Here is a 25758-nt window from a genome sequence, read left to right as displayed (position 1 = left end):
CACAAAAATACAAGCTATTTATAGTTGCCTGGTTTAAAAATGTTGAACTGGAATAATATATTGTTTTTTTTTAATCTATAGCAATATTAAAGCCAAGATGGTTGTTTTACAACCCTCAATATCTCTAAACATTTCCATAAAAAAATCGTGTAATCAACTTGATGCAAAAAAAATTAATCTCTGTCAGAATGAAATTAATTTTAACCCGTTTAACAAGTTCAAACTCAATTCCATTGAGATTGTGGCTGAATATTATGATGTTTATTAAATATAACTGCATTATTTTCCCCAAAAAATCAAATAATGGAAAGTAAAAAGAAATTATTGATTAACATACCTGCAAAAAATGTTTGGAATTACAATGGCTTTTGTTGTGTCTCGCTAGATAAATCTTTATAATCTAGATAAAAAAACGTTTTTTTTTTCTTATACAAATGACTTTCTCAATGATGCAAAACTGCTTTTAATGGGAATTTAATTGTCCATCATTCCAACACAAATGCAGACAGTTTGTTGGCAGCAGAATTTCTCAAACCTTGAGTGTTTTTTTGTTTCATTTTGTTTTTTAACTTTAATACAGTATTACCTTAGCCAATAATAACATTTCAACAAACTGTAAAGTACTGGATGTAGGTGGTAAAAATATCTGCACCATGTTCCTGTATAGCAGCAAAAGTAGTAGCAAAAAAAACAGGAAATACTCAAGTACAACTACCTGAAAACACGACCTAAGTGCCTTGTATTTGTAAACTGACACACACTCTGGTGATGAGTCGACATAAACACCTGCAGTGTTACAACAGAAGGTGGCAGTAGACATCCTGATGTGTGAAGCTGACATTTACGCACTCCGTCGCTCCGCCCCTGAAGTAGGCAGTAACCAGCACGTCATAGCTGGTTTTGCTCAACACTTTGTGTTGCTGCACTCTCACAGGACGTGTGTTTGTGTGTGTGTGTGTGTATGCGCGTGTTGAGTGTGTGTGCGCGCGCGTTTGGAGTGTGTTCATGTGTTTCTCGGCTGCAGACAAACCGCCTCTTCTATCGGATATATCTGCTCACCTCGAAGTTTGACCCGCTTGGGGAAGTTTCTTTTTGTTTTGCGGGTGAAGCTCGAAGAGGAGGTTTGAAAAAAGAAAAGAAAGAGAGCAGAAGAAGAAGAAGAAGGAGGAGGAGGAGAAGGAGAGGAAGAAAAGCAGAAACCTGGAGGAGGAAAAGGGCGTTCATACTTCGAAGTAACCATGGAAGTTCCTGGTATGCAGGTGAGCAGAAAGGTGAACGTTTGTTCGCCTGTGTCGAGGCGTCAGAACCAGTTTGTCCACAGCGGAGTCGGTCTGCCGCTCCACACTCACTTCATCTGGACTGAGAGCTGCTCAGGCCTCTTAAAACTGCTCCATAATGTTCACTGTACAGCTGGAAGTGTCCCCAGCTGCTGCAACAGTGGGTTATACTGACATTAATGATGTCTATTGTCTTGAATTGAGCCTTTAATGTTCACATAACGACTTATAATGTGACTCTGGAGCTCCACAGTGAGTCTAAGGTGTTTAAATCTCTAAAAGTAACTTTAACATGTTTATGTAATGACTGAAAATGTCACTTACCTGTATCAAAATGACTTTATAGTAACATTATGGTGTTTAAATAGACTAAAATATTCTTATAATATTCACATAATGACTTATAATGTGACTCTGGAGCTCTGAAGTGAGTCTATAGTGACTTTAAGGTGTTTACATCTCTAAAACTAACTTTATTTTTTCATGTAATGACTGAAAATGTCACTTACCTGTATCAATATGATGTTATAGTAACTTTATTGTGTTTAAATATCCTAAAATGTCCTTATAATATTCACATAATGACTTATAATGTGACTCTGGAGCTCCACAGTGAGTCTGTAGTGACTTTAAGGTGTTTAACTCTCTAAAACTAACTTTATTATATTCATACAATGACTGATGATGTCACTTAACTGCCCAAACCTTAGTTTCTAGTGACATTATGATGTTTATATGTCATAAGATGTTGTTTAAATAGTTCCATAGTGACTTCTATGGTGTTGTTGTTACTCTGTATTGACTTTACAATGACCTCATGGCATTTAAGTCTTCAGATGTCCCAGTAATACAACATCACAGCGCCAGTGCTCCAGACTAAGTTTATGTTGTGCCTAACTTTTTAATTTAGGGGGCACCAGCTCACAGTTCAGGTGATCCCTGTATTTCTAACAGACACACTTGCAACTAAAACAGTCCAGTGGCCTTGGAAAGAGTGACCCTGGTGCTCCATCAGGGCTCCAAACTAACCTTTTAAACCTGGTTGCACTGGTGCGCCCAGTTTTTGGGCGCATTTGCAACCAAAACAATCAATTACCCTGCAGCCCTTTCCATGCTGTATGATATATCAATCTCTCAAGATACCTCAGTGCCCCAGACGAACTTTTAGGAGCACCAGCACATAATTCAGGTGCACCAATAACACATTCTTGCTATATTTATGACACACCAGTGCGACCTATGAAAATATGTCATTGATTTTTACCATACGCACCACTAAAACCTACTGGTGCACCTAACATTTTCATTTAGGCGCACCAGCTACATAATCCAGCTGCACCAATGACACGTTTTAATAACATTTCTGAACACATTATGTAAACGGACATATAGGTGCCTCAGAAAAAAATGTACAGGCTTCATTTTTTTTATCAAATCAGATTTGCTACATTTCAGGTGCACCGATGCTACCAGCGTACTTTATACTGGTTGCACTGGTATATAGTCCTGTCGGCACTGAGTTAATAGTGATTGTATGCTTTTTAAATCTTAAAGATTTCCCTGTGGTATAAAACTGGTACTCTGATATTGGTGTGTTTATCCCAATGGTGTTTGTACTCTGTATTGACTTCACAGCGACTTTACAGTATTCACGTCCCTATAACACTCACATTGTAATTTATAATGGGTCTCTTGTTAGCTTTTGTTGTTTATAGCTTATAAGGTGTTGCTTTTGTCATCATATTGTGACTGAAATTTTGAAGTTGTTACTCCAAATTGAGCTAACAATACTTGTGTTTGCATCTCTTATAGCTTTCCTATAGTTATTTCTTATTGTATTTCTTAAAAACACCTTCATGTTCCTGCAGTGACTCATTGAATCCGAGAGCTAATTGTAAGGTTATTCATAGCTCAGTATCTTAATCTTCTTGATATGTGTTATAGCCGGGCTGTTCTCGTAAAGAGCTAGGTGTGTCCGTGTTATCTCCATGATGCTCCGTCACTGACCTGTATTGTTTGTGTGTTGCTCGGCAATGAATTTATAACTTTCAGTATCTTTTTATTTGACCTCCAGTTGGGTCGCTGCAGGATATTTTGCTCTATATTTAACATTGGCTTTGTATGTGTGACCTATAAAATGTGTTCTGTGGTCGAGCTTGTTGTTGATTAGTGAAGGTTCCTGCCTCTGAACAAGGTGTGTAGGCTGTGAGTTAATAAGCGTGTTAAACCCTCCGTTCGGCCTCCTGTTTGGCCGGCTCTCAGGTGTGTCTACCTGTGGGACTGGCTGCCTGAGTGGAAGCTCACTCGCTCTGCCTGCTCTGTTCGTCCCAGGAGGGCGGGGCGGAAGTGGTGGAGATGAACGCTGGTTATGTCAACACACACCTGACACCCGGCAGCAGCTGCTGCAGCGCCGAGGCTGACAGATAGATCTGTTGTACCTGTGAAGACGACTGATGGCGGATCAAACTTGATTTACCGACCAAGCCACAGATGATATACTGCAGTTTTTACAGTTATTTTGTATTTTCCAGCGGAAATATCGTATTACTGGAATATTTGGCTGTATATCCATACATATAAACAGCCTAATCATTTCACCCATGACTATTTAAGGCTTCTATAAGCTAGAGCTGCATAATTTTGTTGATTCATTGATTCAGCAGGATTTAAATTTGAATTGAAAGCTCATTTTGGGTCATCATTTGCTTTAACATAGAAATTGTGACACCCCTAAAAACAAGATACAAAATTACGACAATGTTTTAGGGTCTTTCAGCTCATTGTTTTGGTTTTACAGCTCACAACTTTACCATTTTTGATGCAACGAGCAGCTGTTTTTCACCCTTAAAGAACGCTGATGGATGGAGTCCATTGTGTGTTATCTGCTCAATAGACGGACAAATTTAGCTGCTAGGTTTTGAACATAGCTGAGTGTTTAGCTGCTGAACAGCCTGATATTGTCCACAGAAGTTGGAGGAGACCAAACACAGAGCTAAAAGGAGGGACTATATAGTCATGTTAATGTTTCTATCTGCTAGATGTGCAAATTGACAACGGCTCAATTCCTCCAAATACTCCAAATAACTGCAAGTGTTTCTCCATGTTTATGTGCATATGTTATAGGAAACTGTATGTCTAAACCTTCCCCGTACCAGCTTAGAAGGTGATAATCATGCCTGCAACTAATGCCGGTGTCATTATCAATTAATCTGTTGGTCATTTTCTTGAAGATCGATTAGCTGTTTGATGTATAAAATGGTGAAATGTCAAATCAGTGTTTCAAGCCCAAGATGACGTCTTCAGATCTCTTACTTCCCTTTTTTTTTTTAAGAATATAATAGATATGCAAAAGAAAATAGTTGGCAGTTGATTTGATAGTAGACAACTGATCAAATTATCATCACAACTCTTTTTGTCTTTATCAGCACAGAGACTTTAATGTCATTAAGGGAAGTGTGGAAAATAATCCTGAGTTGTTTAAAGTGTTATCATCTGCCTTACTTCGCATCTGGGTTATGCTGAATTGTTGTGGACTCTGACCCGAGATGTCAGTTACATTTTGTACTTTGGACCTCTGAGCCACCAGCGCACCTCAGTTTTTCTAACCCTGGTTCTTATCAATGGTGGTGTTGGGAAACCCCAGCGCTGTAGGTAATGTTTCATAAAACTGATATCAGATGGCTGATGCCTCTGTGGCTTCTTAGCTCATCACACATTCTGTACACTGGCTTTCACATCCGTCTCAGAAGTGTTGCATAATGCAGAAAATAAGATTGATGTCATTTCGAAACTGTGTCTTTACACAGTTTGTCCAGCTGACTTTGTTATGTGCAGCGCTGTTACAGTCTGATTATTGTTCAGCGTGTTGCCTGGAGCACATCTTAGGGTTTCCCACAGTCAGTTTTAGTGGAGGCAGCCTGCTGAGCCTGAAATACAGACCATCTCTGCCACAACAGAAGAATTTCTACACTCTAATGAGCGTTTACCCTCAGAGAAAAACAGCTGAGGCACTACATGACACAGCGAATTCCAAATCCTTGCTGTCCTCTAGTAACTGCATTGATCCCTGGGTGTTGTTCATTAGGATCTGTCTGATTTACTGAAGGAAATTACATTGATTTGGTAATCAGAAGTGTGTCGCAAGGTTGGGGTATAAAGGAAGCTCTGTTTTTTTTGAAGAATAAGAAGAAGTACAAACTGATTTCCCATGGGAAGTCATGTACACATGAATATGTGCAACTTCAAATATCGACACAGGCCGCAAACATCAAGGACTAGTCCGGTTCTGTTCTCGACTGTCTCACATTCACTGGTTCCAGCTAGTTCTCAAATATAAGGGTCTGCTGTTGACCTCTGCCAAAGAGGTTATGATTCCACCCGTGTTCGTTTGTTTGTTGGTAGTCGGTTGGTTGGACAGTTTGTTTGTCAGGTGATTGGTTTGTCGTTTGGGTGGTTGGTTGTTTTGTCAGTCAGCTGATTGGTTGGTTGGTTGGTTGGTTGGTTTGTCAGCAGGGTTACATGAAAAACACTGACCCAATTTCCACAAAACTTACAGAGCGTTTTTCAACATGGATCTTGATGGGAAAAAAATCAGGCTTATTAATGAGGCAGGCATCTATGAGTGAGTACAGAGTTTAGATTTTTTTTAGCAATTTTTACACCAAACTTTCTGGTGTTTTTTATTAATTGGTCCAATACTTTTGATTTATAATGCAATAACCTGCATAAATAATAGCATGTCTATCAACCACACCTGTACTTAAACAAATATAACACTCTAGCATCGTCATTGTGAGCATGTTTGTTTTTAGTTCATGACATCATACTTCCTTGGTTTAGAAGCAAGGTAATGGAAGCTTGTAAAAGATGATGTCACTGAGCTGTGCTGCTGGATGCTGTGACACTGACACCTTATTTTAAAGACTGTCCTCTGCAGCTGATATGACGTCGCTACAATTTGACTTTTATTGTTAAACTGATTGGCAAGAATGACTCCACCTAGTGAGAAGCACGGAAACACATTTTTATTGATGCTTATCATCCAGTTTTGGTTTTACTATCCTGGGTGTCAGTGGACATTTTCACGGTCTGGTGAAGGTGTGGTGCTTAAAGGTTAACAGTCTATTAGGGAGTAGTTGACTTTTGACCCCTTTTGAAGCAGGAATAAATTAAATTATTTGATTTCCTGTTTCCCTGGTTAAGTGTGACTCCTTCAGCAGATGAGTAAGGCTCCAATTAAGGGTTATTTTCAGTATTGTTTAATCTCTCGATCATTGTCTCCATTAACTGATGTCAGAAAATGGGGAAAAATGTCTCGCTTTGTCGTTTAATTGTCGACAGCTAATGACTTAATTGATGAGTTGTCACAGCTGTAGCTGTAAATCAAGTTGTCGTGAACAGGCACAGAACATGCAGGTAGTTTTCGACGTGGCAGACATTGTAGGGAAGCCATCTGTAGGCGTGTCAGCAGAGATGGCTCTGATCAAAAACACGGGAATGTCTTCTCCGTCTTCTTCTGCTTCCTCTTCTTCTTCTTGTCTTTGTAATTTAACGGCTGCACCTTCTCCAGAGCTCTCACAGTTGTGACATAATCACAGGCTCCACCAGACTGGAACGCGACAGACTCTTCACTTTGCGCGTGTTCGTTTCTAGGTGCGAACATTTCAGCAGCAGCCACAGACTGCTTGTACGTTTTTGGCTGATGATGAGTCAGATTTTCTTGTGGTCTGAATCATAGTAGAGTGTTTTTTTTTTTTTTTTCCTCTGCTGAGCTCCTTTTTATTTTGCTTGTTTACGCTCATATTTTCCTGAACCAGAGCTTCAAAACAGAAGTCACGTGGGCTCATGAAGGCCTCCTCTGTTGGAGAGAGCTTCAGTCACACTACACATCTATAAAGTCAGATTGGGGTATACGTTTACTATCAGGTGTGTGATGGTGGTAGCAGAACCAAAAGTGGAAACGATCCAACCATTGGGGGTTACGGTGACGTCTGGCCGCGGTGACCAATCCATGATGACCCTGTGCTTTCCATCATCTTTGTGATTTTAAGTTTGTTTGTTTGTCTCCTGTTTGATTTAGGGATGAAATCTAATAGTCATTAAATTATGAAAGTTTAAATGATTCATGCTATGACTGTGATTTTGTCGGGTTGATTATCAGTGATTATCGAAGGAGGCTTGTTACCGCTGGTGAAAACCCAACGTTTTACTGATTTTGCTGCTTCATGATGAAAGCTTTTAACAAACCAAATAACAGGACACTTTTATTGTGAAGGTTTGATATGAAATTAAATATATCTGAATTAGAGGGCTGCAGACTCACTTTATACACTAGTGTGCTAAAAGTGTTTCATTTAGATAAACAAGCACATAATGTAGGTGCACCAGGCAGGAGGAAGAAAAGGTGCCGATAAATGTTTATCACATGATTTTTTTTCTTCTTCAGTCAGACCTGCTAAAGTCTGGGTGCACTGTGAGAGCAAGGCAAATGTATCTGTCGCTTTTTGTGACTTCATGACGGACGTGCCAACAAAACAGTCGCACCCTGGAATTAGCTGCAATTATTATTTACATCCACTCTTTTAACCACCACTTGGGACAAGTGCGTCATCAGTTAAAGACGCCTTCGAGCTGGTATCGCTGTTCAATGGAAAAGCGAGCTGATGTCCTGAATCAAACAGAGTCGAGCTGACAAATACATAACAAAAAGTTGAAGAGAAAAGTTTTCCACTTTCGAGAAAATAACCTGTGTATTAATCAGCCAGGAAAGGAAGTCATGAGTTGCAGCTTTTGTTAAAAAATGCTGGACTTTAACCGACAACTACAGCAATAAATACGTACTTTAATGTATAAGCAGTACAAGCAGGACTGTCTAGTACTGGTATGCAGATTTTGTCTCTTTTGGTCCTGGCTTGCTGTTTCCAGTTGTGATTTTACGCTAAGCTAACCGGCTGCTGGCTGTCGCTTCATGATGGAGTTGCGTCAGTCTTCAAAGCTCTAAGTCTTGTTTTCAATCAAATAAGCGCACATTATTCCTTCTCGACCTTTAACATGAAAGCAGGTAACAACCGTCCTCTCAGATTCTAGTTTGAATGAACTTTGGGGAGTTTTTGGAAAAGTTGACTCAGTAGCTCGTGTCGTGTTTTTGTGTTGAGCTCAAAATGTAACAGGAAACGCTGAAGAGCGGTCAGATTTTCACATGACGCGGCTCTGCAAAGGTCATTTTTGAGAATGCTGTGTTTGTACTTCCTCCTCTCGCAGCTGTGACCTCTGACCCCTCTCACACACACACACATAGAGGCTTTCTGTTTGGATATTTGGACACCACTTGTTAGTAAAAACATGGATCCCTCTGCCTCTCTCACTTACTCCCTCGCACACAGAGTTTCCATTGCCTCGTCCAAGTTTTCCTGGGCAGCTGAATGTTTGCATGGAGCCGGCAGACTTCACTGACCTCCACGGCTCAGCCCTGCCTCTTTGTTTTCTATCGGCGGAGCGCTGACCTGAATCTACCTCTTATCGCCAGTGTTTCCCTTATCAACATGTAACCTGCAGCTGTAAAACCCTGTAGTGTGTGTGTGTGTGTGTGTGTTTTAAATCCCTTGTCTGCTTTTGAACTAGTGTGATATAAGATGTGCTGTGATGTACGTGGGGCACATTGACGGGTAGCTTGAAAGATTTTTTGACGATCGGGAAAACCGGAGTGGTTACATGAATTGAGATGCTGAACATAACTGAATAACTTGAATTGAAACCACAAGATTAAAGTTTTTAGCTCTATATTATATTCTTCTTTATGTTACTGGAGGTTATGATACTGAGTCTTTTACTTAACGGCCATCCACAGCAGGAACATAACCATAAATAGATGGTTTTCAGGAAAGGAGAAGTGGATGTCCACACCACAAAGACTACGACAGTGGCAAACAATATCGTTTGGGATCACTTTCAGTTTGATGAACAAAGGAACGGCGACAGCCAATCAGAATCCACCTGAATTCACAGGGCGTCCTTGCTCACTCTTGCTCGACCACCCACTCCTCGTAAACTTGTGTAGATCATTAATTACAACAAGGAAACAAGCTTTGCTTGAGAAAAAGCCGCAGGCAGCGAGACAAAAATGGGAATTTGGGAAATGACTCTGCAGCATTGTGACTCCACCTTTTAGTGTCAGATCAGTGAGCTCAGTACCACAACAAAGGGAACAAGATGGTGCCATCCGCAACTTTTAATTATGCCAATCTACCTTGAGTGCAGATCGTTTTGTCGTCACTGATGCTCTTAGACGAACGCCTGGATAATAGACATTAAGTCATACAAACGTGTGATTTAAAGTTTGTAGTCTCAGTTTGCAACCTTTGTCCAGTAGTTATATCTGATTTATGGATTAAAAATGGCAATTACATGATTAAAAGTTTCAAGAATGTGCTAATTAACATCCAAGAAACATAATAACTATAATAACCTACTATAACTTAAATAACTAATTATTTAAACGGCTTCAGGTTTACAGTTGTTGGTCGGGCAAAAAGAGCAATGTGGAGATGTCAACTTGAGATCTTGGAAAATACTGAGCAGGTTAGTAGTTAAACATACCTGCCGTATACTTAAAATGAAAGGTTTTTGCTCTTGTACCGCATGTATGAATCCAGTCACCCTGCTGTCGTTTTTCTTGTTAATTGGTCTTTATTCTATAATTTTCCCAGTATACTTCCTTGAGTTGGAGCTAGGAGATTTACAACAAAAGGCTTTTTCTGTACGAGCAGTGAATCCAAACACTCTCTTGACTTTGTGGCTTTAGTCAAACATTAACGTCACACAGCTTTTTAAATCTGGAAAGTAGGTTTGTTTGCATTTGTGTTATTCTCCTTGAACGTTAGTAACAGATAAGCAAAAATTAAAATTCCCAGACTGCATGTTGTTTAGATATTGTTTGAGCTGCGGTGAAACATTAACTCGGACTGTTTCAGAATACAATGTGTCTATCGAGAGTAGAGATCCAGAGTTGATCTACAGTGACAGAACTGTCTGTATGGTCTGTAATGATTGAGCGAGTGTTGAATATTTAACTTCCTTCTCTCTGCTCAATGTTGTTCTTTTACCTCGCGGAGACAGAAAAGGTCAAAGGTTAACCTCTCGTGTTTATATAATCCCTCTTGCAAATACAGTTTCTGTTTTTAGTATTTATACGCTAAACCAAAAACTCTGACTAGTTTAAGTCGGTGAAGGAAAACTAAATCGTTTCAGTGTTTCCCACAGGTTGAGAATTAACTTGTCATGGTCACCGGCACGGCATGTGATGGGAGGGTTCAGTAGTAATTTAAAATAAATATTTACATTTATAAATATATTCAAGAGAACAAAAACACTTAACAGTTATTTTCCTTGCCCTTTGTCATGTGCCTGTTATGATATGATCTTTATTTATTTAGCACCTTTTAAAAGCAGAGCTGCCGTGACAATCAAGCAAAAGCAGGAAACTCGGGACGACAGTATAACAGAATAAACAGTCACCAGTCAAGTTGAACACAAGGACGCCTCGTCTGAGGTGGAGTTCAAACAAGAAGGTGTACCAGAAAATGTAAAAACACAAAAAGACAACATGTGTCATGACAAGTAAAAGGAGTAAACGTTATCAAACAGGCGAAATCAAGAAAAGGAAAGGATTCGAGGAAATCTAATGAGAATTCAATCAATAAAGGACCACAGAGGATGACATCATATCAGATAAAAAGATTCAGAGCATTAATTAAAGACATCAAAAGAGAGGATTCAAAATAGATAAACAGAAAGATGAAAAATCTATGTATTTATTTATTTTGTTTAATGCCCCTGTGTCGGGAGTAAAGCTGCTGTCTGTTCAGATTCATGTATTTGCACATTGCTCGCATTCTTTATACTTCAGGTTTGTATCTTTCATATTCCGTCCATCTATTTTGTGGGCTTCTACCTCATGTTTAAGATTCTTAATTATTTTCTTATCCATTTTTGCATTTAACATTATGCACCAAAATACTTGCAGCCAATTCCTTGCGTGTAACCTGTCTGATTCCAGTTGTTGGAGCTGAGTGCTATTAGAATAAGAGAGAGAGAGAGACGGTCTGTACTCTGTCACTCATTATTGGATCACATCATTACATCAAAATTGATAACTTAACACTTCCTTATAGGCATGAAGTGGATGTGGTAACATTTCTCTTGGATGACAGGTGTCGACTGAGTATGCAAAACAGTTTTTAATTTTCATACGTTTTTAGATTACAGGTGCAAATTCTGTTTTCCATTCAATGTCGATTAACCTGCTGTTCTTTTGTACTCTTTATTGGTCAGTTTTGTGTTTAAAAGGTGCATTTACCCAGATGTTTTTAAATACCTGTGACTCATTACACCTCTGATTTGGTTTATAAATAGACGAGCTGTGCTGGGAATTGCCTGTCAGCTTAAAGGAAGGAAAAAATAATTTCAGCATGTTGTCCTGTAATTAGTGGTTGTAAAAAAGCCATCGGGAGATAGAAGGATGTGATAAAGACTCTCTGTAGACACCCACACACTTGTTAGAAGAGGTTTAACAAACCATAGCAGGTGGAAACATGAGGGAAAGTTTTGGGCTTTTAGAAAATGAGTTATTTGTAGAGATGGGGAAAATTGTTAACTACTCTTACTGCTGTATAATATTGGTGCAGGTATTGTTGTGATAAAATAAAGCTGATCTGTTAAATGTGGGAACATAAGCTGTACGTTGAGCTGAATGCTAACATCAGCATGCTAACTATCAGTATGTTACCATGCTAACATTTGGTAATCCGCACTCAACCTGAAGTATTGCTGAGGCTTAGTGTTTTCTAGGTTTGCGTAAAACTTAGGTGCATGTGTTTAGTGGAAGGTTCGAGGGTCCGCCCCCTTCTATAGGTTTTTCAAAAAGTTTCATGGGAAAACTTGCTAAATGTTGTCTAAGGATAAACTACAACCCTTAGATTTGGGAAAACTCATTTATATAATTCCGATACTCACCACCTTGATTTTACATACGGTCCGCTTAAAGGAAAACCTTGATTATAAAAGTTACAACAGTTTAGCCTCTGAGGAAAATGAATACATTGACCTAATTTAATGGCAACCTGTCCGGTACTTGTTGAGACATTTCACTCAAACATCACCCTTATGGGGCGACAAGAGGAAAATAAATAAATATCAATCCATGTAACAGTCTGTACCAAAGAGGTGATGGACCCAAGCAATCCATCCAACAGTTTGGGAGATATTTCAGTTGTGGATCCTTCTGCTTTTCTTGCCAAGACTCGTCCTGCTCCGCCTCTGCTTGACCTCAACCAATATTACTCTTCACTCTTAAATCCAACCAAACCCAACCAAGCTGGTTAGTGCTGAAGTCAGACCCTTCCAGTGGAGCCCCATGGGAATTTATTTCGGAAAAACTATGTATGGTAGTTAACGGAGAGAGACTGATACATGAGTCGTGCCATGAGTCACACATATGATGTTTCTCAGTTTAGAAGTTTCAATTTGTTGTAATTAAAGTAAAATCTCATGTAGTTTTGCATCAAAGCACTCAGTGAACTACATCAACACGCATCACCAACACCAACATGGAGCTAACTGGGCTCAGAAAAGGTCCTAAAAAAAGATGAAAATCACAATAAATCTGCTCACATTGACAACTGCAGCTACGTGAAAGGAGAGCTTGTCAGATCTGTAAGTTAACTAATATACAGGAGCAGCTTCAATGTTTACGTGACTTCGTTTGATCTATAACAACTCAGAAGGAGAGAAGTGGTCAACCGACCGACTGCTAGTGTGGCTATAAAGAGCTAGAGTGCAGAACCTCATGTTAAAGAAGGTCAAAGATCTACAAGTCTGTTTTGTTGACGTCTTTTGGTTGGATGTTTCTTTAATAAGGGACCTTTTTATTGGACATTTTGCTGGAAATATACTGTATGTGGCAGTTAACTGCGTCACTTCAGCAGTGCTTTTGGTGACTATAACAAGTCCACGTAAGCTGGGAACTTTTATATGCACGACACAACAAACAACTGCTGTTCATAAAAAGCCCCAAAAATAAAGAATAATAGCAATTCAAACAAAACACGTAGAACATTTGAGGCCGAGAATTGTTTAAATATGTGGTGTTTTTGGATAGGTTGCTGCCAGTTATGAAACTGCCAGTTATGTGAAACATACCGTTTTTCGAGTTCTTTAAAATGTTTTTTTTTTCCTCCTTTCACTTGTGAGTTTACTGTGTAGCGACACAGGAAACAGAGGCAGGGGCGTATGATATGCGACACGTATCAGAGGTCGCACAGGGGGTGTTGTGGTTAGATGGTAAGCACCTTAACCAAGATGTGCAAGGTTGTCCTCACATGTCACAGACTGTGAAAGACGTTACTGATGGTTATACTATCAACTTTGTGTTTTTTGTCTTGTTTTAGAGTCATTTTCACATGTTGTTTCGTACAGCAGATGGTAGTTTTTAAGATATTGTGTATAGGGATTGCAGCAGAAGGCTTTTATATTATTATATTGTGATTTGCAATGTGATTCTCCCGTTATTGTCTTATATTTTCCCTCTACTTTCTCCTCCTCGGCATTCACCGTCTCTCATCTTTGCTTCTTCTGTTTTCTCTCCGTCTCTCAGCACTGAGCTAAAAGTATCATTAGACAGTAACCACTGTATTTGCTGACAGGGTGTGGCATTGTGGGCACTGTGTGTGTGTGTGTGTGTGTGTGTGTGTGTGTTGTGACTGTTCCTTTTTTTAGTTCAGAGGAAACTCACCCAGCATCATAGGGATATCATATGCTTCTGTGGGTGTGTTTATTAAATGTTCTCTCAAGCAATTATTGGAGTTTGACAACAAAATGTGAGTGTGTGTCATCGTGTGTGTCATAGTGTATTTGTGTGTGTGTGTGTGTGTTGCTCTGACTTGCATAACAAGTGCTTTTTGAGGCCTTGATGGCAGCACTTAAAAGACTGAAACTCTCCGCAGTTCAGACCCGCAGGGAGTGGAGCAGCTCTGCTATGGCAACAAACAAGATGTTGTTGACATGTGTATGTTGTATTTTCTGTTATAATGGGCTCTATATTAACACAATTGGCATGAAGATTTGGGGGTAAACAACTGATAACTGAATGAAAACAACCTTGTATTTTATTGTGTTACGCTAAGTCTGCTGCTTGATTAACCAGATGATATGTTTGTTCTTCAAAAAGTGTCAGAAATTGGTGAAACATTGTTTTTACTGGTGTCTTCAAATGTCAAGAACTTAAAGGTTTTCAGTCCACTGTCATGGAAGATAAAGAAAAGCAGCATATTCTGACTCTTAAGGAAGCAGGAACTCAGGAATCCCCAAAGCGATAAAGTGTGTTTTTCTGTTGATCAACCATGCGATTAATTAGCCAAATTATCGTGTTAGCTCTGTCCAAGCATAGTTCAAAAACATGCAACAAGTGAAAATATTCTTTATTCTTTATGCCGCTTTCACTCGCTGCTGATGCCGCTTCACACCTCCCTGGTTCCTGTTTGCTGTGTCCTCTCTTGTCCCTGTAAATCGCCTCCATACTGTATCCCTTCTTCAAACTTCTGTGATCGTTGAGGCTTTTCTCTTACTATAAGATTATTCATGGGATGTTTAAAATTATTTGGATGACTGTTCACCTTTTCCACTGGTGCTACCCTGAATCATTTTGAATTAAATCATAATCATAGGCACCTTTCCCCTGGTGCCACCTGCAGGATAAATCAAAGAAGATACAACATTCAGACTTCCTTCCTCAGTCGACACTTTCGAGGTGTTCATGTTACACAAATCTTTGAAATCTATGATAATGAGTAATGTGGGAAGCTTAGCAGTACCAAGTAAAATTGACAGTGCAGTTCATGTTTGTGAACTCGTCATTGTGACGTTTATTCTTCTTAACTCGCAACTCGCAGCCTTCAGGGTTTTCACAACCACACCGGTAACACAGAGTGTAGAGTTAGGAAATGAATGTAAGTCAGTGGAAAGTCGTCAGAGATAAGTGTGGTGTGTGTGTGTGTGTGTGTGGTCTGGCAGCTGTGTGTGTTCAGTTCCTGTTATCTTTAACTGTCATGCTTGCTTCCTTCTGTGTTTTTATGGGTTTTTGAGCAGTGTGTGTGTGTGTGTGTGTGTGTGTGTGTGTGTGTGTGTGTGTGTGTGTGTGTGTGTGTGTGTGTGTGTGGTGTCGCTCTGTGGTGACAACATGGCCGTCGTGTTGTGAAGCTTTGTGTGTGAGGAAATAAGCCAAAGTTTCAGGGAATGTGATGGATACTGTGTTTGTTTGTCGCTTTGCAGCTTTTCAAAAAAAACAAAAAAAAGAGATTTTACCCACATTTTTGTGACCTACTTTGCAACTTTATAATATTATACCCGCTTCGTACTATATGTATATTTCAGTTGTATGTGCATTTTTAAAAATAATTGACATAAACTTGAGTTTTGTCTCTGTTTTCTGTCCTCCCAGAGTTCTCAGATTGATCCAGAGGAGTTGTTCACCAAATTGGATCGCATCGGAAAGGGATCATTCGGAGAGGTGCGTGTCATCATCCACATTAAGTTTCTTTGTTAAACCTGGTTGATTATATGTGTTGATGCTGTATTTACCAGGGCTAGCCCTCGTCAACTATAAATTTTTAGTTAAAGCTATAAGTCAGCTTGTCGTTAGGGATGTCAACGATTAATGATTAATAGAATAATCTGCGTTAAGTGGTATTGTTACTTTTTTAGCCATTTAGTCGCCTCAGTTTGGGTTGGATTTAGATGCCAGTTGCTGAATTGTTACAAGAGCACCGTAATTAAAATTGAGTCATTATTTTGCGCTACACATCAAATTAAACAGGACTTGAATGAATAACTTTGTAGTTCGCAAGTATGAGTAATTGCAGACTTGTCAACTCAAACTTACAAATGAACTCACTTGAACTTGCTCCTCTGCAGCTAGAACCTTCAAATATTCATGGGAAACTTCCCTCACTGGCATTTTGAATAGTTTGGTCCCGACTCGGCTGCTCACTGGGCTCCAGTTCGGTTCTTCCTCCTCTCGTTGGTCCAAAGCGCCCTGAGCTAGTGGGGTTAACACTCTGACGCTCCCCCCGGTTAGCTTCACCGCTAACTGAGCTAACTTACAGCTTGATATTTTTAACTGACATCAAGACGAAGCTCGTGTATGAGGGTTTTTTTCTTCACTAATGAAAACTTCTCGTTGACTATTAATACTCTCATCTTTTGGCTCTTTCACTTTGGCTCGTTGTCTCGTCTCGACTCTTGTCTGATCTTTTTCCCTCCTCGTCCTCCTGCAGGTGTTCAAAGGTATCGATAACCGAAGTCAGAGCGTCGTCGCCATCAAGACCATCGACCTGGAGGAGGCCGAGGACGAGATCGAGGACATCCAGCAGGAGATCACAGTTCTCAGTCAGTGCGACAGTCCGTACATCACAAAGTACTTCGGCTCCTATCTGAAGGTGAGAATGATTCATATTCTGTCCAACTCATCAGTTAATGGTGGAAAAACAGGAAAATGTTGTTGTTCTTAATGGGAAAACTGACTTTATTTGTGTTATTTTCAGTCAGTTTAGAAAATAAATTCTGTCTCTTTCAGGGTAGTAAACTATGGATCATCATGGAGTATCTCGGTGGGGGTTCAGCGCTCGACTTGGTGAGTGTTAAAGAAGTTTCCAGTCAGATTTATTGATGGAATTCAACAACATTAAATGAAAATAAGGCCAGTCATGACATGAAAAGCTTATACCACACTCCAAAAAGTTTCTCAAAAACCCGGGCCGTACTGTTTGCTTCAGAAGTTCAAAATGTATTTAAAATGGAATGTAAAGTTTGTTTTCTGTGATATTCCACAGGACTTAGGATCAGACGGTGTTCTCGGTTATGTAATTTCTTTATGTGTTGAGTCTTGTCTTGAATTAAACTAATCGGGGTGTGTTTCAGCCTCTGGCGCGTCAGTGAGTGTTTTATATCTGTGTCATCACTTTATTTTCTGTGTGTGTGTGTGTGTGCAGCTGCGGGCGGGTCCGTTCGATGAGGCTCAGATTGCCACCATGCTGAAGGAGATCCTGAAGGGGCTCGACTACCTGCACTCTGAGAAGAAGATCCACAGAGACATTAAAGGTGCCGCTGCCGCCTCCGATCAAAGATGGTGGACCTTCACCCAAAAAACAAAATCTTCCCCTCACCTGTGGTGCTGTTTGTTGTGGTGTTGTGGAGATGTCTTCCAATTTGCCAAACCTTTGTCCACCTTGTTGTGAGAAGATTCATGCAGGAACTCTTTTCTCTCTACCAAACAAGCATTTACTTTTCATGGATGAAAGTTTAACGCCTCTCGTAGAAGAATAACCGCATGCTTCTTTCTGCGCAGTGATACACAAAGAAAAAATAGTTCCTACGTGAAGTTGCTCACAACAAGATCTGTGGGTTATCTTGAGCAACTGGGTCATGATTTCTACCTATGTATTTAATTATTCGGTTAGTTAGTTACATCTCTGTCATCTCTGCGGTCGATATTCCTCAAACTCGACAACTCACATCACAACAGTGGATTACAAAAACTACAGACAAGAGGAAAAAGCATCTATTTTAGATTTTTGGGTGAACTGTTCCTTTTGAAATAGTAGCGCAGTGATGTAACAGTCACTGTGATAAAATGTGCGGAGACCTATTTTGCAAGCGTCAGACAAAACTGTTGCAGCATGAGTTTTTCTGACTTCCTAAATCAAGTATGTATCAAGCTCCATGAACACTACATTTCCCACGATGCAACTCAAACATCAGACCTTTGAACATTCTCTGCATTATAACATAAGATGTCCCCAAGCCAAGATTCACAAGAGCCTGTACAGCTGTTTTCACTGACTGTGTTGTACATCTTGTGAGTTTTACTTTAAGTTCACATGGACAGTACTCCTCCACCCTCTGTGTCCATATTTAACCATCCAGAATCCTAAAATTCACAAATTTAAAGTCACTGTTTGTGGAATTTCTGACCCTGGTGCCCCCTGGTGGTGGAATAGAAAACACTGATCCTACACAGGGTCAATAAAAGTTTATTTTCACCAGGATGCTTATCTGTGTACAACAAACAAACACTTGTCGTAGAATCATTTTAAACCTGCTCAGGCCTGTGTGAGCTGACCAATCAGAGAACAGTGGGGCTTTGGCGGGAGGGGGGTCCTTAAAGAGACAGACTCTAAAAGATTAATCAAAAAAGCATGTTAACATTTTCTTCTCAACATCCAAAATCAGAACTATGAACCTGGAAATGTGTATGATTCGTGTAAAATTGGACCTTTTTGTATTTCATTAGCTGCCAACGTCCTGCTGTCGGAGCATGGTCAGGTGAAGCTGGCGGACTTCGGGGTTGCCGGTCAGCTGACGGACACACAGATCAAGAGGGAAACCTTCGTGGGAACGCCGTTCTGGATGGCGCCAGAAGTCATCCAGCAGTCTGCCTACGACTCCAAGGTGAGACGCTACAAAACTGTCGGACCTTCATCAACCACAATCACATGCAAGAACAGGTTTTAGGTGTGGTGGATCTGCTGTGGTGTTACTGTAGGACGCAATGACACGAACAAACTAAGCAACTGAGGCAGCGGTCGACCAGCAGCTGATGTGTTCTGTCTGGTAAAATTACTGTTTTTGTCAAAGGAGTCTGGTGGCTTTGAAGACGACAGTGTGACAGCTGTTTCTAGTTAGAGACAAAGATTTTACTCTTTAACAAAAAGTCTCTGTGGGGATCCTTTTATAGTTATATGACTAAAATACTGGAAATACCTTTTAAATTGATTTGGTGAAAGAAAATTAGTTTTGCCTGCTTTTAGTGATTTTGCAAACAAAAATGTCCAACATTTTCTGGTTCCAGCTTGTGAAGAGTTTGTATCTTTTTGTTGTGGTTTCTGACAGTAAATGAAGAGTTTGACCGTTAGTTTGACAAAAGAAGCAACATAAAGACGTCACAAAATGATCCATTGATAAAGAAAATGACAATAAATGCAGCTGCAGCCAAAAATCAGACTCCACACCTGCTGGGTTGAACCTGGTGAAGCTGACTGTTTGAATATCCAGATCCTCGGCTGTATTTCAAACGTGCGTCGTTTTGTTTGTGTATTGCCGTAGCAACGTGTCGCTCTTCGAGGTCGTTTGCATTGTTTCCACAGTGTTTCTGGTTTGATTTGCATCTAATAGAGACATTGCATTGTCTGCAATAAACTGCTTTTTTAATGTTTTATTTCAATCTAGAAAAAAACAGCAAAATCCATATGACGTGTTTGTCTTATCGCTCAGCTGTGGACGGGATTCCCTCGTCCTTTCTCTTTTGTACGTGGCACAAAGCGGCTGCATCAGAAATAGATCTGACAAACACAGTAAAACCGTCACTCCTTTAAAGCTGCACCTGCTGCTATCAAACACACTTAAAAGTAAAAGGCTGCTTTAAATAATTGGATGTGATAATAATAAAAAGTAAACAATTGTCTTTTATGAGGTTAAACAATGTCGTGACGTCTGCTGACCTGCTCCGCTCGTTGTTTTAATGCATGACTGAGGAAGGTGTGTGTGTGTGTGTGTGTGTGTGGTTTGGTGTGTTTTGTAAATGAGGCGTATCCATTTGGTTTGATTCATGTTGGTGTGTGCGTGTGTGCGTGTGCGTGTGTGTGTGTGTGTGTGACTTTTACTTGAAGGTGTGTGAGCATCTTCCCCTGAAACTGCAGCTTCAGTGTGTCGTTGTGAGTTATTAATCAGGTTTTTGGCTGAAAGATTGAAGCAGGAGGTGAATATTTGTGGTTAGAGGTTTTTATCCGATGCTCTCAGTCAACGTAAACAGATCTTAGTTATTGATAATCTGATCAGTTTGATTAACATGTGATTCATGACAAAAATAACCCCAGTTAAAGTCTCCATGGAGGGTGTCAGGACTTCAGTTCTCTCAGAGATCCTTTATTGACATCCCTGAGAAGAGGGTTTACTCATGAGGGGATGAATCAAACCGAACTGGACTGATAACATTTCCAAAGATCCTTTATTGATTTCCTTGAGAAGAGGGTTTACTCGAGACAGATTTTAGAAACCGAATCTTGTAACAAACTGAATTTCTGTCGGTTTGTCGTTGTTTTTATTTACTCTGGAATCTTTATTTTTGCTGAATATGATTTGACAGTTGTCAGAGCATTAAACCAATGAACTGTTGATGAAGATGTGATTGTGTAGCAGTGGCATAGCTGTCAATACTGGGGAAAAAGAAAAACAAACCCACTGATCATTGCAGCTGACGTCCTGCTTTTATTTTGTGTTAGCTGAAACTGTTAAAGGTTGTAGTTAAGTTTCTTCTGGCCTTTTCTCATTTGAGAAAGATGTTTGTCAGTGTTTTCTAAAGGGAAGGAAGATGACTTGTTGCAATGTCAGACAGTTTGCAGACACCGCAGCAGTTACGTCAACGACAGACGTAACCTGAGCCCGTCAGAGCACGCTGACAAAAAGACGGCCATTGTGCTGAACGGAGTGTGTGTGTGTGTGTGTGAGTTGTGTTTGATGCCTGATCTCGAGGCACAATTGTAGCCGCAGCCACACATCACCATGTACGGTATTTGACTGTGTCAACTCAAGCAGGCAGTATTTTGATTTTAAAGAGTGGCTGTGATAATTTATAATATCATACTTACAACTAATCAGTTGACTGACCGACTCTGCAGCTTCCCTCAGTGTTGTGAAGCCTTTTTAGCCTCATTTAGCCGACGCTACCGCTAGCTGGTGAACATAGCGGAGCAATAAGCAGCTCAAGAGACAGATATTCTTCTTGGGAGCTGGTGGAGACCAAAAACGGAGCTAAAACTGGTAATAATAATAATTTTTATTAGCTAAGGTGACCATAACCAACTGTTTGCTAACAGGTAGAATGTGATAACCTGTTAGTGTTGTGCTACAGATTCTTTCCACCGTTGCGGAAATGGTCAACAAATCTGCGAATGCATAGTTCAACTTATATTAAGTATAAACAAACTGTAACTACCTCCCTCTCTCTGTAACTGTTTCTAATTTGAAGCTACTGCTACTTGTTATTTTTTTGGTGTGTAATGTTAAGATGTAGTGTATGTGTGTGTGTGTGTGTGTGTGTGTGTGTTGCGTCTTGCCACAGGCTGCCATATGTTCAGTGTGTAACAGTAATGGAGCCGACGGAGTTAACAGTCAAATGGTGACAGAGCGTCCTGTTGTAATGTGACCCTGAGCTGTGTGTGTGTGTGTGTGTGTGTGTGTGTGTGTGTGTCTGCTCCTTACCTGGGCTGCCACATGGTCATTGGAGCAAGTTGAAACTGATGTGACATTCAACCTGTGTGCATGTTTACCTTCTGTGTGTGTGTGTTTACATAAGTGTGTGTGTATGTGTGTATCCAGGTTGACATATGGTTGGCGGGCGTCACAGCCGCCGTGCACACCACCTGACAGTGTGCTTGTGTGAACGAAACAAACTGATCTTGTAACAAAGAAAAAGCTAAAACTTGTCCGATTGCTTTTCCTCATTCACGGCCATTCTTCTGACCGTCTTCGTCTCCGCAGGCTGATATCTGGTCGCTGGGCATCACCGCCATCGAGCTCGCCAAAGGTGAACCCCCGAACTCGGAATTCCACCCGATGCGAGTCCTCTTCCACATCCCCAAGTCTCCTCCCCCGACGCTGAACGGCGATTTCTCCAAGAGCTTCAAGGAGTTCACCGAGGCCTGCCTCAACAAGGACCCCAGTTTTGTAAGAGTGACACACCTGAAGTCTAGACACAAAACAAACCTCTCACAAAAGATGAAACCTTCAGAAGAAAATCTAATTTCATGGGACTCTTATCATATTGATTTTTGGATAAAACAGTTATTTTATTGTTTGTTTGAAAGAACTTTGAGTAAACTTCTTTTTAAGTGTGATTTTTAAACTTCTGGGCATCGCTGTATTTACGGAGGTTGAAGATCTGAACATGTCTTCCATGAACTTAAACTTCTCAAACAGCTATATAACTATTTGTTAAAGATTTAAAGGTTTTTTTGGGGGTTGCAGTTTTTATAGGGGACAATAAGACACAAACTTCCATCCAATAAAAGTGGATCATCAGAAGGCAGCCGTCCGTCTCTGTGTGAGGCGATAGTTGCAGTTTGCTGCCCCCTGGTGGACAAACAGCTCCTCTCCAACTCTTTCTTCCTCCAGGTATCAAACTATATTAAAAGATTATTAACGATCATTCTCGTCTCTTCAGCGTCCGACGGCCAAGGAGCTCCTCAAACACAAGTTCATCGTCAAACACTGTAAGAAGACGTCCTACCTCAGCGAGCTGATCGACAGGTACAGGAGGTGGAAGGAGGAGGGCCACAGCGACAGCAGCTCCGAAGACTCGGACAGGTAATCGGATTACTGTCGTTGTCAGGAGGGATCTTTTATACTCTTGATTAATGACGAAACAGGATATTTTGAGCTTTGCGAGTAACTGTATGTGTGTGTTTGTTTGAAGTGAGTCCAGTAATAAAGAGAACAACGAGTCTCCTGAATGGTCCTTCACCACCGTCCGCAAGAAGAAGACGGAGGGCAGGAAGGTCCTCAATGGAACGGTCAGTACAAGAACCTGGTTCTGAATATGTATATAAATACCTAGACATGTATAGAATGTGTATACAGGTACTAACGACTTATAAATTATATACATCTGTTTTTTTGGTTTTTCTTGTTGTCTGCATGAAGAATTAATAGATTTGTTGTTAAGAAAGTGAGAAGAAGATTTTTTTCAATCAAAGGTTTCATTTTATTAACTTGAGAAAAAGTGTAAAACATTTTAAAATGTTTTAACTTCTTGCTAACGATGTAAACGCTGTTTTGAGGAATGAATGAGCGGGACCGGAATCTGATTTAAGACTTATTAAAGGTTTTCTAAAAGGTTGATATTCTACTTTATTTTTTTGACACATGTGGTGCTCTTAAACTTCACTGAATTTATCGCTCACTTTGTTTTTTTTCCCCTTGTCAACTTCACACTCTTCCTCCTCGCCTTCATCTGTTCAGGGTCAGGATCAGCTGAGTAAATCTGCCAGTCTGACCACCGTCATCTCTCCTGTCTTCACTGAGGTTAGTGAACAAAAAAGTTAGAGATGAAGTTTAAAAAAGAAAGGTGGATTAATGACAAAAATAATTGCAATAAAAAAATGTCTTGTTAGAGCAAATTGATGCCGATTAAAGAGAATAAGAGCGATAAAAGCTATAAAAGAATAAAAAAGACAGCATCTCTTGAAAGAAAGAGTCTAAAACTGGATTTTACAAAGCTTTTTTTCTGCAAAAAGTCTTATTTTACAAGCCTCGTCTCCTCAGACACGTTGTTAGGATCCACCGTAGTGCCCTTGAGCATCTACATCCTTAAAAGATGTTTGATTGTAAAACGAGTCCAAAAATGAGTTACTGTCTTCTTCTGTTGTAGTTGAAGCAGCAGCACAAGGAGCACTCCGAGCAGCGATTGGCCATCGAGGAGTTGGAACGCAACATCCGATTGGCCGAGGACGTTTGTCCCGGCATCACCGACAGGATGGTCACACATATAATTGCCAGGTACCAGAAGTACGTTTGATAGTTTGTCTCCTTTTTCTTTCATGTTTTCATTTTTGCGTAGTTACTTATCCGTAGTATCATTCTGAGCAAGATATGTCGTTGTCCTCCATTAGATAATTTGTGTAACGAACGTCTTTTACTGTCTCGTTCTCAGATTTAACTGAATTAACGGATGGATCGAAACAGGACGTACGTTATGTGAAGCGAGACTGTGTCTCCGTACGGTGACGCTGCTGGACGATAGGAAAAACTGAGGAGATTTGCTGTGCGATGTCTCCTCGCTGTACACACATAAACACACACTCAGACACACACACACACACACACTACTAATGTAATATATACGCTCATTGTATGTTCACTGCTGCTGGTTGAAGGCCTTTGTTTTCCCCCCACAGCTGGATTTTTTTTTTTTTGATCCGGTGATCAGAAGTTTTGAAAAAATACAATCTACGTTGTGTGTTAGATTTGTGGGTATTGAACTTCTCCCTTAGTCCTCCCGGAGGTTTCAGTAATAAACAGACCTTTTAGTCTACTGAAGTTATGTCTAAACTTCTTAAATTACCATCATGTGCCTTAATTATTTATGCTAACATTTTTTTCTAAACGTAGACGTCACTTTTGTACGGAGGTGTCTCGGAGGGTTCTCGTTCATCAGCAGTAGTATGTTTCGTGTCATGCCTTGACTTTGTAGATGTCTTTATGTTTGTTCAGTAGCACTTGAGACAGATTATATGCCAATATTACATATTTTTTGTTGTCTTCAGTAATGCTTTAGGTTACAGCTCCCTGATCCCGGAAATAATTGGAAATTTGGGGTGGAAAATTGTTTGTCTGCAGGGTTAAATTTTGTAATTTTATCTCTGATTTTACAGAAATGGAAATTATGAATGCTATTAGATATGTAATCCTTGTTATCCTTCCTTGCTGAGGGATTAGTATGGAAATATTTAAGGTAACCCTATCTTAAAAAACATACATGAGGAAGAACTTACTTACTTACTTACTTACTTCTTGGACTCCTTTTTTGGAACTACAGGCTTTTAGCCCCAGCTAGTACCTTGCTAATTAGTCAGCTAACTCGCTAACTGTTGTTGTTGCTACGTTTTGACCAGTGACTAAACCTAAAATCTTCAGGTTTATCAAACTATTTCTAATTAAGATAAAGTTATAACCGAACTGTTTAGAATTGCTGCCAGTGTCGTTACTTGTGTTTGGTAGCATCACTCAACCGTTAGCATCAAAATAAAAGGTCTAAATGGTGGAAAATGAGAAATCTTGACCGTGCCTTTGGTTTGGAAACTTGACTTTTAAAACGTTGTTCTGGGATTTCATTTTCCAGCACGTGTTTATTTAAATAAATATCTGTTTGGAGTATCAGTGATGGAAATTGAACAATATTAACATTTCCCCAGATCTACAAGCAAGCCACAAAACTGCACAAAGGTCTTCCACTCATGAAAACACTGTCCTTCCTTATGCATCATGTTTGGGAAAACATTGTTAAGGGCTATTAACTTGTGTCTGAAAGTTGATTCTTGACATAAAACTTGATGTGTTGGGACTCTGGAAGGTAGCATGGGTCCGATGGGAGCTGTAATCGAAGGTATGACTGATAGTTTGTACCAAAGACACTATAAAACTTGGTCATTGTATATTTTTGTCTTTTTATATATCATAAGGGATACGACAATGCTTGTTGAGGGGGGAAATGTAAAATGAAAGATGTAAGATTTTACAGAAATGTACTCTTTTTTTTTTTTGTAGCGGGACTTAGAGTTTTATGAATAAATATTTAAGTTTGATTGAGAATCATTTTGTGTTTCGTCTGTTTTTGGAGGATAATCTTATTAAGATTACTGTTATCACACTGTAATTT

The 25758-nt window shown here is 39.9% G+C and overlaps 1 protein-coding gene across 2 annotated transcripts; it reads left to right on the top strand.

Moving 5' to 3' along the window:
- The first annotated feature begins 891 nt into the window (after positions 1–891).
- Positions 892–25691, top strand: stk26 (serine/threonine protein kinase 26). Of its 2 annotated transcripts, none has more exons than XM_037111792.1 (12): positions 892–1259; positions 15769–15837; positions 16604–16765; positions 16903–16959; positions 17318–17426; positions 18619–18776; positions 21864–22049; positions 22546–22688; positions 22798–22894; positions 23343–23405; positions 23752–23879; positions 24034–25691. In XM_037111792.1, exons 1-12 carry the CDS (start codon positions 1239–1241, stop codon positions 24041–24043), a joined length of 1203 nt encoding a protein of 400 aa, XP_036967687.1. In that variant the 5' UTR covers positions 892–1238; the 3' UTR covers positions 24044–25691. The 2 variants fall into 2 exon arrangements, with proteins under 2 accessions (XP_036967687.1, XP_036967686.1); XM_037111791.1 differs by having other exon boundaries at positions 893–1259; positions 23752–23888.
- The last annotated feature ends 67 nt before the right edge of the window (positions 25692–25758 follow it).

Source organism: Acanthopagrus latus, chromosome 10 (assembly GCF_904848185.1).
Source record: "Acanthopagrus latus isolate v.2019 chromosome 10, fAcaLat1.1, whole genome shotgun sequence".
Classification (NCBI taxonomy): domain Eukaryota; kingdom Metazoa; phylum Chordata; class Actinopteri; order Spariformes; family Sparidae; genus Acanthopagrus; species Acanthopagrus latus.
This window is presented reverse-complemented; position numbering and strand designations above follow the sequence as displayed.